General features: G+C 45.5%; 1 protein-coding gene across 14 annotated transcripts in view; it reads right to left on the reverse strand.

The window, feature by feature from the left end:
• The window catches only part of PROM1 (prominin 1), a 192,044-nt gene that overhangs the window by 111,043 nt on the left and 61,089 nt on the right, over nucleotides 1–19,912 (reverse strand). For all 14 annotated transcript variants that reach the window (XR_012882462.1, XR_012882467.1, XR_012882465.1 and 11 more), the window contains exons 3-4: nucleotides 8,487–8,545; nucleotides 5,580–5,606 (exon numbers count right to left, since the gene is read on the reverse strand). Coding sequence is in view for 8 of the 14 variants with exons in the window: in XM_075858363.1 (XP_075714478.1) it covers nucleotides 5,580–5,606; nucleotides 8,487–8,545 (86 nt within the window). In the remaining 6 variants the exon portion in view is untranslated. The remainder of the gene's footprint in view (nucleotides 1–5,579; nucleotides 5,607–8,486; nucleotides 8,546–19,912) is intronic.

Below are 19,912 nucleotides of genomic sequence, written 5' to 3' on the forward strand. Positions count from 1 at the left end.
CCTCCAAAATTAACTTGGCTGCAGCCCGATCCTGATATTCAGTTAGATACGGTGCCATTCTTTCCACCCTCACCGGAGACCGACCCTTGACCAGCGGAGGATGACCGAGGACCTGACCGTTTCCTTTTCCGCATACATTTTGCAGCCCCATGAGAGGACCCGTTACACTCCGAACAGACATGTTTAAATTTGCATGAGGCCCCGAACTTACACTGGCCCTCATTGAACTGCCAGCAGAACCCAAGCTTTGAACCGGAACCCTGTCCGGACTGACCCGACTGGCCTCCTTGGCCAACGCTCCTGGGAAAGGACTGCTTAACTGGGGCCGTAACCCTTAACCACAGCGCAATATCTTTTTGATCATACCGGATCGCCGGCCGCACCGCTTTCCGCTGCCGAAATTGCTCATCATACCTCAACCACGCCTGTCCACCGTACGCCCTATACGCCTCCCCGATGGCATCGAAATAACAGAACAACGCCGAGCAGTTTTCCGGCGCCTTTTCTCCGATCACGCTCGCCAGAATAGTGAAAGCTTGCGACCAGTTCACGAACGTCTGCGGAATAAGCCTATACCGCCGGCGTTCCTCCTCATCTTTTTTACTCTCATCCCGCTTGCTTTTATCCAAATTGAACTTAACAAGCGGCAGAAGAGAAAATATCTCCACATATTCATCTTTCCAAATACGGTCCCTCACCTCCTGCTTCAAGTGAGCACCTAACGGACCTTCAAAACAGACATATACCTCCCCCCGTGCGCGATCATCAAGCCTAATTCTATCCCCATCCTTCTGCGCCTCAGTTTGAACCGACACTGCTACCGCTTCTCTTGACACCCCCGCAACATTACTACCCACAGACCGCGGCAATACATCACGATGACCTTCCCATACCACCGCCGGGGACACCACAGGAACTACAGGGGCCGCTGCCCTATCTAAACGCCCCACTAACTCGCGCAAACAACCCACCAAATCAGCTAAGCCATCGCGCCCGACTACACCACTATCGACAGCCGCAACTTCCACGCTTGCTAACCCCCCCTCACAACCCAACATGAAAATTGCTCGATACGGTAACGTTGGAGTTACACACTCACCGGGCTGCCCAGGCGCTGTATTCCCGCCAGCCGGAAAATCCTGACCGCTCTGCGTCTCATCCAGCTCTCCATCTTCCAAATCTTCTCTTGGTGCTGAGTGGTTCTCACACCGACATCTACGACATGGGGACCCCGACATGCTGACCGAGGGGCCGGCCACCTGCCGCCCGACTGTAGGGATCCAAACCTCCGACCGGACTTGTTGCCTCGACGTCGGCGTTGATCTTGTCGTCCTCCCCGACGATCTCGAGGAAGCCTGCCCCCTGGCCGGTACATCACCATGCGGGGCGGCCGTGGATTGTACACTGCATACTGCGGCTGAAGGAGGGGGTGTGATCGGGAGCCCGGCCTGCGACTCCCTGTTAGCCGCCAAGCCCCGTCGCGGCTGGGGATTCCTGCCAGGACGCAGGCCCTGGGAGGAGGCGCCCATCCCAGCAACCTGGCCTGCAGCGTCCTTAGAAGGGCTCCCCCTGCGACGCCGGGCCTGTCAGACGCTCTAGTGGACAGGACCGCCGGGATTATCTCTCCCCCTGCTGTAGTGACATTAATGCCCGTGAAAAGGGTGGGGGAAGGGGCGCCTCTATGCCGGCTGCCGACAAAGAGCGTGACGGGCCGGCCTGAGTGATCCGGGCTAGCCCTGCCACTGTTTCCTCCAGCCAGCCCGGATCGTGAAAAGCCGCTGCAGCCTGCAGCTGCTCGAACATTGCGGCCAGGGAAGCCATCCTAACACTGCCACGGGAGGTAAGAAAACTAACGGTGGGAGCTCAGCTAGCTACCTGTTGTTCCTCCCGATGCTTCCGGCTCAATGCCGAAAACAGCGGGAAGAACAGATAACTCCCCCCGTCCCCTCCCCTCTCCGTTCCCTCCCCTTGCCCAACTACCTCTTCCCCTATTGGCTCTCTTCCCTCCTATGGCAGTCATGGAGGCTTCCCCTTAAGCCCTCCGCGCTGCCGTCCAGCCTCTTCTTTAAAGGGGTTTTCCCATGAGGGACATTGATGACATATCCACAGGATATGGCATCAGGAGCGTAGCTAAAGGCTCATGGGCCCTGGTGCAAGAATTCAGCTTGGGCCCCCTATCCCTCCCCAACACCACAAGACCCCTGCCGCGCCTATGGCCAGCTGCCTTGCCCAACAGCCCCCCAGTATAATTCCCCCCATAGCCGCCCCCACAGTATGCTGCCCCCATACTATATAATGCTCCCCATATCTGCCCCATACAGTATAATGCTCCCATAGCTACCCCCCCACAGTATAATGCTCCCATAGCTACCCCCCACAGTATAATGCCCCCATACAGTATAATGCCCCCCATAGCAGACTCCATACAGTGTAATGCCCCTCATAAATTCCTCCATACAGGATAATGCCCCCATAGCAGCCCCATACAGTATAATGCCCTCCTTAGCTGCCCCACACAGTATAATTCCCCCATACAGTATAATGCCCACATAGAAGCCCCATACAGTACAATGCCCCCTTTAGCTGCCCCACACAGTATAAAGCCCCCATAGCTGTCTCCCTACACAGTATAAAGCCCCCATAGCTGTCTCCCTACAGTGTAATGCCCCCATAGCTGTCACCATATCAGCCCCTCAGACAGTATAATGCGCCCATAGCAGACCCCATATGGTATAATGTCCCTCATAGCTGCCCAACACAGTATAATGCCCCCATAGCAGACCCGTACAGTATAATGCCCCTCATAGCTGCCACCTTATCAGCCCCCCAGACTATAATACCCCTCATAGCTGCCACCATATCAGCCCCCATACAGTATAATGCCCCTCATAGCTGCCACCATATTAGCCCCCCTCTTTATACAGTATAATTCCTCCATATGTGCATAATAGACAAATAATAAAGTTACTTACCTAGCCCCGTTCCCACAACGGGTGGAGGAGATCCTTCTCCTTCTTTGCCCTGTGTTGAGTGACTCGGCGCAGACAGGCGCGATTACGTCACTAATTCGCGCCTGTTTGCGCCGAGAAGCTAATAGCTCACGGCACAGTGAATGCTAGAGGAAGGAGCCATCAGCTCCTTGCTCCAGGATTAAATTCAACTGGATCTGCGTCCTGAGGACGCAAATACAGTTGGAAGCAGGACCTCGGTGAGTGGTTCACGACCCACCGGAGGTCTTCACACGACCCCCCAGGGGGAGTGCGACCCACAGTTTGTAATGTATTGTGTCGTGCAGTTTGTGTTTGCGGTGGAGAGGGAGGCCTGTAATTTAAAGCCCCCCTCTCCTCTCTCGACCCCAAACACAGACAGTACAATACAACAGACAGTACTATATAACACACATACATTACGGGCCCCCTCTGCAGCTCACCTGCAGTCTTCCATGCTCTTCAGAATCGGCTCTTCCACAGTGGCTGGAACGCCCCCTCACATGACGTCACGGTCACATGGTACACTCAGTGTACCATGTGACTGTGACGTCTAAACAAACCATCCCCGTAGTCAGGAAGTGCTGGCATCACGGCACATACAAAGTTTGTATCAGCGCGCTGCGTGGCAACGGGGGGCCTGTGGGCCCCACAGGCTTGGGGGTCCGGTCTCATCTGCAACCCCTATAGCTACGCCACTGTATGGCATAAATGTCAGATGGATATGGGTCCCACCTCTGGGACCCGCACCTATCTCTGGAACAAGGCCCCCTCGAGTTATGCTGCTTCCGTAACTCCCAACTATTTCATCAGGAAGTGGCCGGGGAGGCAACGTGAGCACAAAAAGCTAGAACAGGGTTTACAGGGCCTCGTTCTAGAGATAGGTACGGGTCACAGAGTTGGGACCCGCATCTATCTAACATTTATGACATATCCATTATGAATATGTCATAAATGTCCCTCATGGGAAAACCCCTTTAAAAAAGAGTTGAGATCTTAAAAGGAAAATACATATTTATGACTGTGTGACTGCAGCTTAGCTGTATTAACTATTGGAAGAGTTAAGAGAATTCAAAATACATTTTCTCTTAACACAAACTCAAATTGCTCTCTGTCCCTCTCTATGTGTCACACTGCAGCTCTTTTTAGTCTGATTGACTGCTGTATACAAGCACAAGCCCACCAAAAAGCCATTGCATGGAGATCTGATTTCTTTTACAGCCAGGTCAGAATGATTATAAACCACAAGCAACTAAACCACTGATTAAAGGTTATACATGCATGAGATAAAGATTGTAGCAATACATGTACTGAGGAAAAAAATTGTTAGTTCTTTCTCTGCATCAACAAAGCATGGAAATAGGTTGCATTGATGAACATCTGTCTTTTTAAACCACATATATATATATATATATATATATATAGAGAGAGAGAGAAATGTAGAGCGTAGTAACGGCACCAGGACTTCAAGATGGATGAAAGCAAAAGTGGATTTATTTCACCTCAACACAGCAACGTTTCGGTTCAACAGGAACCTTTCTCAAGCCATGGCTTGAGAAAGGTTCCTGTTGAACCGAAACGTTGCTGTGTTGAGGTGAAATAAATCCACTTTTGCTTTCATCCATCTTGAAGTCCTGGTGCCGTTACTACGCTCTACATTTCTCTCTATCTGGATATTGGGGAATTGATTCACCCCCAGGTAACGAGCACATGGCCTGATTTGTTGCATTTGGAGTGCTGTGTTCATCCACCCTGGACTGTATATATATATATATATACACACTTACATATACACACACACACATACACATACACATATACACACACACACACACACACACACACAGATGCGTCCTTCCTTATCTTTCACCTCAACATATCCTGAGATGTGTGGCGCGAGATGATCAGCTTTGAAAGAAAACCTGATTTTGCGATACTCTGTCCCGAGATGTCTATGCTACATGTGTCTATGTATGGCCACCCAGTGTTTGTGATGTGAACCGCAGCCTCTCAAGAATTTTGCTAGCATGTCACGATATTGTATTAAAATGGTCTCATGAATAATTGGAGTCCTTAACCAAATTTAAGGAAAGGGTGGACACATCTGTGTATATATAAAACCAACACACGTTTTTTACTGATCTATATAGTATTGATAATATCATGTCACTAAGTAAACGGGACCTTGCCTTGTTCTAGTAAGGATAGTGCCCCCCTCTTGCTTTTGTCAGTGTTGGGGTACCTTCGTAGAGGGCAGTTCTGTACAGATTCCCCCTCATTATGCTGTAAGGAGAATGTGATCAACCTGAGTTTAGATCCCCTATGGGCACGGGCATGCTACCCTTATGGTACATATACTTATGTTTCAGACATAATGTAGAAGTGCTATATTATAAAGACTTCTTTTTACTAAGTGTCCCCCCTAAAATCTGGGTATGGCAGAAGTATTTAATTTCAGCACAGACTTCTACATTGTCAGTGCTGCCATTAGAAAAAGAGAGATCAGTATTCAGTCCTCACAGCGAGAGCTTATAGAACATTAGACATCCCGCTGACATACTACTGGTTTACAATATAACAAGATGAGATTACCTGCAGAGTCAGGACAACATTCTCCGGCTGCAGGAGGCACAGCGGTTGTGGGCAGCATGTAATGAAGATGCAGCAAGCTCAATATCAGGTTAAACAATTCAATACATGAAGAACACAGGTCTCAAGGGAAAAAACATGAAATGAGAAATGACTATATATGTGGCTATAGACCTGCAGATACAAGCTTTATGGTTATAGTGGTTAATTATTCTATCCAGCCCTTTTGCAGTGATACGGTATCTGATTCTTGGTGGAATCCAATGGGGCTGTCACTACATCTCTCCAGAGGTCATCACTGCCAAGTTGAAGGGGCTTTCTCATCTTAGACATTTATGGCATATGCACACTATACCTCTGGCACCCCCACCTTTCCATAAAACAGGGGCCTCTTGACCTCCATTCCACCTTGCAAGATGGCTAGTGGTAGTTGAGACCATGCATAAACCTAATAGAGAAGAGACTGCGCCTGTCCGCGGTTCTCTCCATTAAAGTCAATGGGACTTACGGGACAGCCGACCAAGCTGTTTTATTCTGTGGATATGCAGTGAATGTCTAACATAGGAAAATCCCTTTAAGCAGAGTCTAGGAAAAGTGAAGCACGACCCCAGTAGGAGCAGTAGTAGTGATTGGACATCACCCACTCACATTACAATCTATATAAAATAATTTTTTCCTGCTCATTTCTCTGTAAAAATCTTAACATGCATGGCCAGTTTTAAAGGAACAATAAACCTAGAAATGAATAAGTAAAAATATAAAACAGAATGAACACATGCCTGTTTTTCACAGCATCCGAGTGGCACCCGATAGTTTTCACAGACCCATTCACTTTAGTCCGTGAAAACGACCCGACTTTCCGATCCGTGGAAAGATAAGACATGTCCTATCTTTCCACGGATCACTGACGGAACCTGGCCGGCACACACGGTCATGTGCATCATGAGCCATTACACTTTTTTGGAAATCTGCAGGACTTTCAGTAAGCTCTTAAAACAATCAACCTTGCAGAATCTGGCATCCATCTTTTTCTAATCTCCTGTATTTTAGCTGGGGACCTACTGAGGAGGAGGAGGGGTAAGCTTTCCTTGTCTCTTTTTTTAGATAGAGCAGTGGGGGAAGGTTCCTACTACAGCAGGGTGCCTCCTAGCCAGAGATTGATTTGATTTAAGCAGTGGCGGATTAAGTGTACCATGGGCCCTGGACTGTTGACATAACTTGGGCCCCCTCCTTCCCCCTCTCATGCAATGCAACCCCACCAACCCGCTGACACTGTACCCATCAGTGCCACTGACCTGACAGATTCAGGTCTCAGCACACGATACAGCTGCTCTGTATAAGATTACAAATCAGCTGTATCTGAAAAAGTAAAATAATTTTTAATAAAAAGTATTTAGAAAGTTGCACCAAACACTGATAGAAATTTTTATTAAAAAAAGTGTTTTCAAAAGGTGTACATAGCCTTTAACACATCAAATAATAAAAAAAATAATTGTAACACCTCTCTTTAAAGTGTAACTAAACTTTTAAAAAACTTTTGACAGGTCATAGTGACATGTCAGAAGTTTTAATCGGTGGGGGTCCAAGTGCTGGGGCCCCCACCGATCCCTAAAATGAAGCAGCAGAAGCACTCGATTGAACTCTGTGCTGCCTTGTTTCTGATCGGCATTCATCGGAGCGGAGGTATTCCTCTATAAGACCGTACACCACTCGCTAGGTTTGCCGAGAAAAGCTGATCAGAATCTAAGTGGCATAGCGCTCACCAGAGCGCTTCTGTCACTTTGTTTTAGTGATCGGTGGCAGTCCCAGTGCTCGGACCCCCACCGATCAAAACTTCTGACATGTCAAAAGTTTTTTAGAAGTTTATTTACCCTTTAAGCAGTTAGACACCCCTCCCCTTGCAGTAAAATAACTACTGAGAGGTATATGGCGGGGAATATGTTGCAAGTGGAGGTCAGATTGTCTGACTGACTTCTGAGTGCTCTATGGTGTTGTCTGAGCGTCTGAATCTGACGGGCTCTGTGGGGAGAACATATATAGGGTCCTCAGCAGTCAGTCAGATGCTCAGACCCCCCCATAGAGCCCTCAGCAGTCAGTCAGACAATCTGACCTCCCCTTGCATAAAATAACTACTGAGGGCTCTATGGGAAGGGGGTATTATACTGCAAGGGGGTCTAACCATCTAAATGACTGCAGAGGGCTCTATGAAGGGGGGAGTAATCCTCCCGTCCCCACAGAGCCCTCAGTAGTTATTATACTGCAAGGGGGGTTTGAGTGTCTTAACTAACTGCTGAGGGCTCTATGGGGGAAATTATTATCCCCCATAGAGCCCTCTGTAGCCAGTTAGATGGTTAGACTCCTCCTTGCTGTATAACCCCCCCCCCTTTCTGTATAATTCCCCCTAGCGTCGGCCAATCACTTTAATTTTGGCTGGGGCAGGAGGATGAATGGGCAGTATCACACTAACCTCACCGACCTGCTCTCCTGCACCTCCCTGGCGGCACGTGCTAAGTTAGAGAGGCGTGTTCCAAACACAAGGAGACGTGCCTATCGTGCCGCATGTCTGCTTGCCCTATCCCAGCTCGGCCCACCCCTGCAATTTCTCTCTCTGCCCCTCCTCCCCATAGTTCTTTCAGTATTTTTTTTTATTATTTGCGGATCAGGTGCTCTGGGCCCCGGGTTGCCTCGAAACCGCCCATATGATGATCCTCCACTGGTTTTTAGGTCTGTGACAAGGGAGAAAAAATAAATGTTTCCTCGGACACAAAATTAAATGAATTTGCCCACCATAGTAAGTTTGGCATATTGCTTCACTTACTGATTTGTAGGGGTCATTTTGACCATAGCTTGCTGATCTCATTGCCTGCATACACAGAATATAATGAAAACTGGAGATCTCGTATAAATTACCTTTTTATAGTCATTGCGCGTTTCGGCAAACTTCTGCTGTGCTATTTGTTTCACTAAGTCTGAAACAGACAAAGAGAAGGTAGGTTAGTATTATGTCATAATACAGAATATAACTACATATAAGAAGATAAAGCTGTTCCCTGATGAAATCTTATTAATTTACAAACATTATAACTGTCCTCCCCTATGTTAGTAAAGTCAAGCAGTGCCCCTATACAACCCTGCACTACAACTCCCACCAACACTAACAACAGAAGATTCCCAAATGCAGCAAAATTACATGACAGCTGACGGATGATGAAGCACTTTAAGACAGGGGTCAGCAACCTTCAGCACTCCAGCATTTGAAAAACTACAATTCCCAGCATGCCGTGATAGCATTTGGCTGGAATGATAAAGCCTTTGGTTGTCAGTGCATACTGGGAGTTGTAGCTTTACAACAGCTGGTCTGCCGAAGGTTGCAGACCCCTGCTTTAAGAGATCTAATTATATATAATGATGAACTCTTAGACGCGTCCATCATGTACAGGTGTGGCACTGTTTTTGGAAGAAAGCAGTCATGTTTTTATCTTATTCTGTGCAACCCCCTTTATACCAAATTGCACATTTCACCTATAGGACCTCCCTTTCCTGCGCCTTCGGCTTGGTTCTACTGGTCCCAGGACTCACGTGTGTGGTTATCTAATAATCGATTCACTGGGTCACATTAAAGGGAATTTGTCGCTAGAATTTTTTTTTATTTTTTTTTAGTTAAACAGTTATTATATAAATGATTAGACATTGTTCTAATTTTTTTAATTTTTTCAAAAGTCAGGAAATATTATAAATTAATATAAAAAAACAAATTTCCGTGACACCAAAAAAATATTTTTTTAAATCAATTTGCTTTTAGTGTTTTATAAAAAAAAAAATTATTTATTTGTGTGTTTGTGTTTTACTTTTTTTATTTTCTAACTTTTTTTTCACTGTGGTGTACGCCGTCTGTGTGGGAACGGCACATGCGCCGCCCCCACACAGTCCAAATGGAAGGTCTTCGGCCAAGCGACATCCGGCGCCATTTTCTTGTGGACCGGAAGCCGCGGCCGGACAGTAAGATTACTACTTCCGGTCGCGGCTTCCGGACATGTGTTCTGAAGCATGCGGTTGGAGCAGACGGAGCAGACGGACCGGAGGGAGCGGCGGCGGCAGGAGCAGGTAAGTTATGTCTGTGTATGTTCGTGTTTTAGTGTGTGATTACCACTGTATGTAAGCCTACTACACTGTGTATTCGCTCAAAAAATGGCGACACACAGAGTAGGAGGTTTGAACATTCAATCCCCTCCTTTCTCCTGGCACTAGCCAGGATAAAGGAGGGGGGATTGTTTGAGGACGCTAGAGCGAGTGGGGCTTCTCAAATTTTGCAGCATAAAGCAATGTGGTTGCTTTACCACATACCAATGCTGCAATTTTGGGAATTTCTCCCTCTAGTGACCAGCACAGGGAAATGTTATAAATTAGAATCTAATTTCTAATATTTACTGACTCGTGAAAAAATTAGAACAATGTTTCATCATTTATACACTAACTGTTTAACTAAAAAAAAATAATAATAATTTTCTAGCGACACATTCCCTTTAAGAACAAAACAGAAACAAAACAAAGTGATTGGCAGTAGCAATGGGAGTCTCGTAGATGTCTAGACGGGTCAAGATTAGTTAGTCGAGTAATACAGCAAAAATTTTGTCAAAACAGTAGCCAAGTTTGGAATGGAGAGATGCGATACCCAAAATTGCATTATAAGGAACACAATCTATAACCGAAGTCAAAGTAACTGAGGTCAGGAGACGGAGGAGGCCAGCAATCCAGATGATATATAAGGAGTCACAAACAATCCAACACAAATATATAACGGTGATCAGGAATAGCAGGATAAAAGCAAGGAACAAGGTATAAACCTGGCACCAGACAGAGCAACTATGATAGCCAGGCGACAGCAGGACCTTCAGACGTCGCTAGATCGGGACAAGGTAAGTTTATTACATTATAATACATTTACACCACACTTACTATCTCTATACCATGTCAGCACGTTTTCATTCAATGCCTGCGTTTACATACATAGCTGCTGACCCCAAACAGACAGACGTCCAGATAACAGGGTAGCATGGTGGTCTAGTGGTTAGAATTGTTGTATTGCAGCACTGGGGTCCTGAGTTTTAACAATATTTGTATGTTCCTCCCATGTTTTGTGGCTTTCCAAACTGTACTAAGTTTCCTGCCACACTCCAAAAACATACAGATAGGTTCAATGGCTTCCTATGAAATTGGCGCTAGTTTGCGTGTCTGATATATGGAAATTAGATTGTAAGCCCCATTGGGGACAGGGACTGATGTGAATGATGACCATTACTTTACCAACGCTGCGGAATATGTTGGTGCCATCTAAGCATTGGAAAATAAATAATGAATTGCCCATATTCCCCATAACGGGCTCTTTCTGATCACTGTTTACCTTTTCTGTTAAAAATTTACATTTTCTGTTCCTTTTTTTTTTGGTATCAAACTCTGTGACAGATAGGCAGAATATCTAATATATAAATGCAAAAATCAGCCTAATCCCATTGTAAAACGGTACAGTCAATGTGAAATAACTGCTTACCCACAAGAGCTTACATTCAACTGCACAGCAGGAAATGTAGAGTATCTCATGTATTGCGAGGTCTGAGGAAACGTTAGACTGCTGCTAGTCTGTAATCCACATGATCATATTCTCCAATGTGAGTACTGTACTCTAGCATCAAGGTAAATACATGGATACATTGACAGTCATCATTGTACAGTATTTGTAATTCTGGAATTCCCACTGCTGCCACTAGGTGGCACAATTTCACATTCATAATGTTATTAAAAGCTATGTAAACCTTTGAAAGGCATTTTGTTTTTATAAAAAGGTCAATCAGTGTGATTGGTGCAACTTTATAAATAGTTTTTCTTAAAAATTATTTTTACTTTTTGAGATACAGCTGCTCTGTATCCTCTATACAGAGCAGCTGTATCATTTTCCTGTCAGGTCTGCGGGACTGACGGGTTCAGTGAAAGCGAGACACGCAGGATCCACCTGTAATCTATAACATCTAAGTTCATTACTGACTGATATTTGATTTAAAAAAAGGCTTTTCAAAGGTTTACATAGCCTTTAAACTGTGCTATAACACCTGCCATGCTTACATAGGGTAATGCTATTTTCCTGAGCTGTGAAAGTTATGTGCAGATGTCAGGGAGCCGTGGCCTGCAACCCATGGTTCCCAGACTTTATAGGGGTTGTCTGGAAGAAATATAGCCGAGATCTAATGGGACCTTTGTGTGTGTTTGCTCATTATGCTGCTACATATCAATGCAGTGATTCCAAAGTTGACCATGCACATGAAATACGCAAAAATACACATTTTAAAAGTTGGACTGTTCCCCAACCCCTTGGGTTGTCATGGCCGCTCACCAATCACTGAAAGGTAATATTATCTATTCCTGACTAGAATCCTCCCTTTTAAATGTGGCTCAGTGCTTCCAAATCAATATTGAATATTTAAAGGGTAACTAAACTAAGCAGCAGAAGCTGCTAAAATGAAGCAGCAGAAGCGCTTGGGTAAGTGCTGTGCAGCTTCATCTCTGATCAGCATTCCTCGGAGCAGTGTATGGGTCTACGAGTCTGTACAACAATCGCTTGACTTTACGAGGATAGCAGATAAGAAACGAATCGGTACAGCGCACACCTGTGCTCTTCTGCAGCTTTGTTTTAGCGACCGGTGCCGGTCTCAGTGCTCGGACCACCAGCGATCAAAACTTCTGACATGTCACTATGAAGTGTTAGGTGGGGGCAAACTGGGCAATTGCCCAGGGCCCCATCCTCTCAGGGCCGCTTGCCCAGTCGTGGCACTATAGCAGCCATAGCGGCTGCTAAGGGGCCCGCGGTATAACATTTATGGGCCAGGCGGCACGGGCCCCCTCATGCCCGGTGATGTCGCTAGAACTGGGGAGGTCCCGAATGCTAGCGACTGGCGCATTCAATTGCATCTGTGTCCTTTAGGACGCAGATACAAATGAATACTATAGACCACAGGCCACGTTAGGCCTGCAGCCTATAATACGCTGGGACAGAATTCCTGCGCAAGCCGGTGTGATGACGTCACTGGGTCACGCTGGCCTATGCAAGGGGTGCTATCTCGGCGTCTCGAGGCTGTGGAGCAGCTACGTCAGTTGTGGGAATGGGGCAAGGGGAGTACAATTTTTTTGGGGGTTTGCGGGGCTGTGTGGCACCATCTACATTGGGGGGCTGTGTGGCCCGAAAGGGATGGGGGCCCACTCAGCTGCCCTAAACGCTGTGCGCATAGATCGGCACAGGGCCCCTGTGGGGCTCCTTTCTGGGCCCCCATGCCGAGGGATAAGGAGGCCCGCACCGCCAAAAATATAAAATTTATGGGCCGGGCAGCACGGGCCCCCCTCATGCCCGGCAGTGTTGCTAGCACCGGAGGGGGTGCCTGGTGCTAGCGACAGCCACATTCACTTGTGTGTCTGCGTCCTCAGGACACAGATACAATTGAATACTATAGGCTGCAGGCCACGTTAGGGAAGACTATAGGCTGCTGGCCATGTAATGCGCTGGGAAGACTCCCTGCACAGGCTGGCGTGATGATGTCACTGCATCCTACTGGACTGCGCAAGCGTCCCAAACGGAGTCTATGCAGTGCTCCATCCATTGCGGAAAGGGGGCAAGGTAAGTGGAATTGTTTTTTTTTGGGGGGGGGGGGCTTGTGACAATATACAGGGGGGAGGGAGCTGTGTGACACTATGCAAGGGGAGAGGAGAAGCTGTGTGGCACTACCTGAAGCAGGGGGTGTATCGCTGTGTGGCACTATGTACAAGAGGGGGAGGGAGCTGTGTGACACTATATACAAGGGGAGGGGGGAGCTATGTGACACTATATACAAGGTGAGGGGGAGCTGTGTGGCACTACCTGAAATGGGGGGTATCGCTGTGTGACACTATGTGCAAGAGGGGGAGGGAGCTGTGTGACACTATATACAAGGGGAGGGGGGAGCTGAGTGACAATATACACAAGGGGAGGGGGTAGCTGTGTGACACTATACACAAGGGGAGGGGGGAGTGGTGTTTCACTATATACAAGGGGAGAGGGCCTGTGTGGCACTATATACAAGGGGGCACTGTGTGGCACTATATACAAGGGGAGGGTGGGCTGTGTGCACTATATACAAAGGGACGAGGGAGCTGTGTGACACTATACACACAGGGAGGGTGGAGCTGAGTGAAACTATATACAAGGGGAGGGGGAGCTGTGTGACACTATATACGGGGTGGAGCGGTGTGAAACTATATACAAGGGAAGGGGGAGCTGGGTGACACTATAGACAAGGGAAGGGGGAGCTGTGTGACACTATATACAAGGGGAGGGGAGAAGCTGTATGGCACTATAAACTAGGGGAGGGGGGAAGCTGTGTGGCTCTGCCTGAAACAGTGGGTGGGTATCGTTGCGTGGGATTATATACAAGGATGGGGGGGCTGTGTGGCACTATATACAAAGGGGGCTGTGTGGCACTATATACAAGGGGAGGGGGGCTGTGTGACACTATATACAAGGGGAGAAGCTGTGTGACACTATATACAAGAGGAGGGGGGCTGTGTGGCACTTTATACAAGGGGGAGCTGTGTGGCACTATATACAAGGGGAGGGGGGCTTTGTGGCACTGTATACAAGGAGGAGACGCTGTGTGGCATTATATACAAAGGCAGGGTGGGCTGTATGGCACTATATACAAGGGGAGAGAGGGAGCTGTGTGACACTATATACAAGGGGAGGGGGAGCTGTGTAGCACTATATACAAGGGGGATGTGTGACACTATATACAAGGGGAGGGGGAGCTGTGTATCACTATATACAAGGGAGGGGGAGCGGTGTGGCACTATATACAAGGAGGGAGGCTGTGTGGTACTATATAAAGGGGGGCTTCGTGGCACTATATACAAGGGGGCTTTGTGGCACTATATACAAGAAGGGGGCTGCGTGGCACTATCTACAAAGTGGGAGCTATATGGCACAATATACAAGGGGGAGGGCTCTGTGGCTCTATCTACCGGGGATGCTGTGGCGCTATATACAAGGGGGTACAAAGGGGGTATTATTACTAAGTGGGAACAGAGGGGGCACGGTTACTGATGGGGCACTTTTATTGTGTCGAGCACTGAGGGATCATTATTACCATCTAGGGCACTGTGGATTACGAGTTTAATTAGAGGATGAGGTATTGGGGGGGATGCTGGAAAAGCGAGAAGCCAACATGTCTGTGTGTCAAATTTTGCAGACGAGTCATGGCTGGAATAAATCGTCACAGTGGTCTGGACCAGATGGAGAAGAAAATGGAAAGTGAACAACTAATCAGGGGAAACATCACCTGTGAGTCACTAGATATAAATGTGCTGTAATCACTTATATAGTCTGCAGAGCTCCTGTGTATAACTGGCATTTACCACTATATGATAACTATATAGTAGTAATATTGGTCTTTGTATAGTGGTTTTTATTCAGTAACAGTATGGTGGTATTATTCAGTCACTATGTGGTTATTGTGTGGCGGTATTATTCAGTAACAGTATGGGGGTATTATTCAGTTACTATGTGGTTATGGTGTGGTGGTATTATTCAGTAACAGTATGGGGGTATTATTCAGTCACTATGTGGTTATGGTGTGGTGGTATTATTCAGTAACAGTATAGTGGTATTATTCAGGCACTATGTGATTATTGTGTGGTGGTATTATTCAGTATCATTACTTGCATTATTTATGTTTGTTACTTGTGTTTTAAACTAGTTATAAAATGTGCAATATAGATTTGTACGTGCGCTAGCGTGGTTAGGTTATGGTGGGCCCAGGCACATTCTTTGCACAGGGGCCTTCTGCAGTCTGTGTCTGCCTCTGACAAGGGGAGCTGTGTGGCACTATCTACAAGAGGGGGCTGTGTGTTTGGCACTATCTACAGGGGACTGTGTATGACACTATCTACAGGGGACGCTGTGGCACTATCTACATTGGCACTATCTACAGGGGCCACAAATTGGGCATTATTATTGATGGGACACTTTTATTGTGTCGAGCACAAAGGGATCATTATTACCATCGGGGGGCATTGTGGATTACGAGTTTGTTTAGAGGATGGGGTATAGGTGGGAGGGTGCTGGAAAAGCAAGAAACCAACATGTCTATCTGTCAAATTCTTCAGAGACGAGTCGTGGCTGGAATAAGTCACAGTGGTCTGGGCCGGATGGAGAAAAAGAGGGAAAGTGAATGACTTTCGAAGTGAAGTCATCACCTGTGAGTCACTGAATAGAAAATGTGCTGTAATCACTTATAAGTCTGCAGAGCTCCTGTGTATAACTGCCATCTGTCACTATATGGTGGTAATATTGGTCTTTCTATAGTGGTTATTATTCAGTAACAGTATGGGGGTTATCATTCAGTAACTATATGGTTATGGTGTGGTGGTATTATTCAGAAATATTATAGGGGTATTATTCAGTCACTGTGCTTATGTTGTGGCGGTATTTTTTAGTAACAGTATGGGGTTATTGTGGTGGTCACTATGTGGTTATGGTGTGGCGGTATTCAGTAACAGAATGGGGGTATTATTCAGTCACTATGTGGTTATGGTGTCGTGGTATTATTCAGTAACAGTATGGGGGTATTATTCAGTCACTATGTGGTTATGGTGTGGCGGTATTATTCACTAACAGTATGGGGGTATCATTCAGTCACTATGTGGTTATGGTGTGGCGGTATTATTGAGTAACAGTATGAGGGTATGATTCAATCACTATGTGGTTATGGTGTGGCGGTATTTTTCAGTAACAGTACGGGGGTATTGTGGTGGTCACTATGTGGTTATGGCGTGGCGGTATTATTCAGTAACAGTATGGAGGTATTGTGGTGGTCACTATGTGGTTATGGTGTGGCGGTATTATTCAGTAACAGTATGGGGGTATTATTCAGTCACTTTGTGGTTATGCTGTGGAGGTATTATTCAGTAACAGTATGGGGGAATTATTTAGTCACTATGTGGTGATGGTGTGGTGATATTATTCAGTAACAGTATGAGGGTATTATTCAGTCACTGTGGTTATGGTGTGGTGGTATTATTTGGACCTTATATTGTATTATTATTGGTAATATTGGTCTTATAATAGTGAGTTGTGTTCAGTAACAGAATGCATGTAATATTTCATCTGGTATAGTGGTATGAATTAATAACTCTATATGTATATATATCATTTTTTTGTGTGAGAGGGGGGACATAAGATTTGGGGCTTGCAACACTCCTGGACGCGCCGCTAGAAATCAGTAATGCAGTTCTCAGCACATCGCCTTCTGAATGTGACAGCATTATTGATACAATAATTTAGCATTTGGGGCCCCACTTTTAACTTTGACCAGGGCCACACTTTGTCTAAAACTGGCCCTGCTTGTGTCAAGGGAAAAGGCCATTCAGATTACGTCCTATTCAAACCACCATATCAATACAGTGCACAAATAATACCGCGATACAACAAAAAATGTTCAGCTCGAACGTGTTCCCTTAACATATTGGCGAGACCATTAGAACACAAAAGTGCTATACAGTTTGCAAATACAGTAGACCCTCAGTTTTCTTCAGGTTAAAATATTTTCAACATACAATGGTTTTTCCTGGGCCATTGTAACTTGAAACCACATTCAACATACAATGCCACAAAAGGTCAGTATCATGGCACGTATGATTGGCTGGAAGATCCAGCTAATGAGAATGGGCATTTTACCTGTTGTAATGCAGTTTATACCCTGGTTTGCTGTCTAGTAGCGCCTCTCTACAGTACAGTGCAGTACTACATGTCCTGTACTGATTTACCTGCGCCAGAATGAATTGCTTTAAACACCAGGTGAGGTTTGCCCAATTTTATTTTTCTGGTACACCGTGTACTGTACAGGCTCCTGAAGAAGCTCCTGTCCTCATCAGAGAAAGTGATTTACAGCCTCCAGCAGCTGCAGTATTTCTGACTTTTATATGTGAGAACTTACTTTATCTGTATATGTTATCTGCTTAATCATAATTTTTTCTTATCTGTTGCTGACATTTTGGGGGCTTTGGAACCAATTCCTAGTTTTCTATAGAGTTATGGTCTCAAGTTACAATATTTTCAAGTTACAATCATCTCCCCGGAGCCAATTAATATTGTAACTTGAGGGACCACTGTACTCACAATACATGCTTTATTTGTATTTTTGTGCTTATTTGTCTTCAATCCACCTTTTTTATTGTTTCGGGTGGACATTTTGGGGGCTTCGGAACCAATTACCAGTTTTCCTTAGGGTTATGGTTTCAACATACAGTACAATGATTTTAACTTAAAACGGTCGTCCCGGAACGAAATAATCTTATATGTTGAAGGACCACTGTACCACAGGGCGATACAATCCCTATTCATTATAGATTGCAAGCATATATGGACAGGGCTCTTACCTTACAATTCTTATAAACAATATGGTGCTATATAAATAAATATTTATATCAGAGCCCTACAGGGTGCATATAGTGCAGATATATACTGCAAAGCGCTTACACACTGTGACACCCAAGGTCAGACAATCACTCACCTCACAGGCGGCGTTCACTCATCCTAACAGCTAGAGACAGATGCTTGCACCTACACATGCATCCCTGTATGTCTGCAAAATGTAGGCATGTTCTATAGGTTTTTGTGCTTTTTATTGCGGGTTTTTTTTTTTCCAGAGCTGTCTGTTGTCATGACGGGATTTAAAGAGGCTCTGTCACCAGATTTTGCAGCCCCTATCTGTTATTGCAGCAGATCGGCACTGCAATGTAGATTACAGTAACGTTTTTATTTTTAAAAAACGAGCATTTTTGGCCAAGTTATGACCATTTTTGTATTTATGCAAATGAGGCTTGCAAAAGTCCAAGTGGGCGTGTTTAAAGTAAAAGTCCAAGTGGGCGTGTATTATGTGCGTACATCGGGGCGTTTTTACTACTTTTACTAGCTGGGCGTTCTGACGAGAAGTATCATCCACTTCTCTTCAGAACGCCCAGCTTCTGGCAGTGCAGACACAGAGCGTGTTCTCGAGAGAGTAAAAGTAGTAAAAACGCCCCGATGTACGCACATAATACACGCCCACTTGGACTTTTACTTTAAACACGCCCACTTGGACTTTTGCAAGCCTCATTTGCATAAATACAAAAATGGTCATAACTTGGCCAAAAATGCTCGTTTTTTTTTTAAATAAAAACGTTACTGTTATCTACATTGCAGCGCCTATCTGCTGCAATAGCAGATAGGGGTTGCAAAATCTGGTGACAGAGCCTCTTTAAAAGAAAATCGTGTTCACTCAATGATAAAAATCTGGTGATAATGCATGAAGTACAGTTATTACAATGATAAATTTACATAAAAGCAGTTTTAGAAGCAATTTCTAAAATGCTTTAAAAAATAGTGCCAACAATTATGGCATAAGTATGGTAAAGGTACATGCATTAACATGAATCCCCCCTTCCCCCATGCTTTGTATACCAGTGATTTTTAGCCAGTCTGACCATGACTTTTTACGGTTCAGTTGATTTGCAAGGTCAGGATTTCTTTTATCCCACTGGCAAACCAGCAGATATTTTGCCACTCTGCTGCACTAATCTCTTCCTAGGGGGCACAATGACATGAATATAGAACCATCATTAAATAGAAGTCATTAAAATGTACCAGTAAAAAGGTTTAAAAGTCATGAATTCATATTAATAATATATACAGTAAGTCGGAAAGGTTATTGAGCTGTTTACACATAGTATAGTATGTCCAATTTAAACATGTTATAGTGTTTTAATGTGGCACTGCCAAATATATAACGTAAAGGGAAACACTAAAGACGTGTGACTACAAATTTGTAATGGTTGTACCAAATTTGCTATTGACTTGTGCAATTTTTTTCCGCAAAGTCCTGCCATATAAACGTAAATAACAGAAAAGTGACCCTGGTAACAATACAAGTCCAAGTCTTGCTCCCTGTCCTGGGTGCTATCACATGATGCTAAATGCATGGAACTGGGCAGTAACTGGCAGGATCTGCCCTGGTATAGACTATTCCTGGTGGGTAGAGAGAATTCAGTGGGGCTGTCAGTTAGTGAAGAGCTCTGTGTGATCCTCACACATCAATCTGTGTAACCCAAGATATATACATGAGCTGGAAGCTACATGAAGCAGAAGGTAAAAGGAGTTATATCAAGCTTCCTGACAGCATAGGGCACAATGCAGGAGGGCACTGAGGGTGAAAATATACAAGGAAAGGAGAGGGGTGTGTTGTGATTGCTGGGGGAAGGTTGTGGGAGACCATGCTGTGATTACC

Source organism: Rhinoderma darwinii, chromosome 1, assembly GCF_050947455.1.
Source record: "Rhinoderma darwinii isolate aRhiDar2 chromosome 1, aRhiDar2.hap1, whole genome shotgun sequence".
NCBI classification, from domain to species: Eukaryota; Metazoa; Chordata; class Amphibia; order Anura; family Rhinodermatidae; genus Rhinoderma; species Rhinoderma darwinii.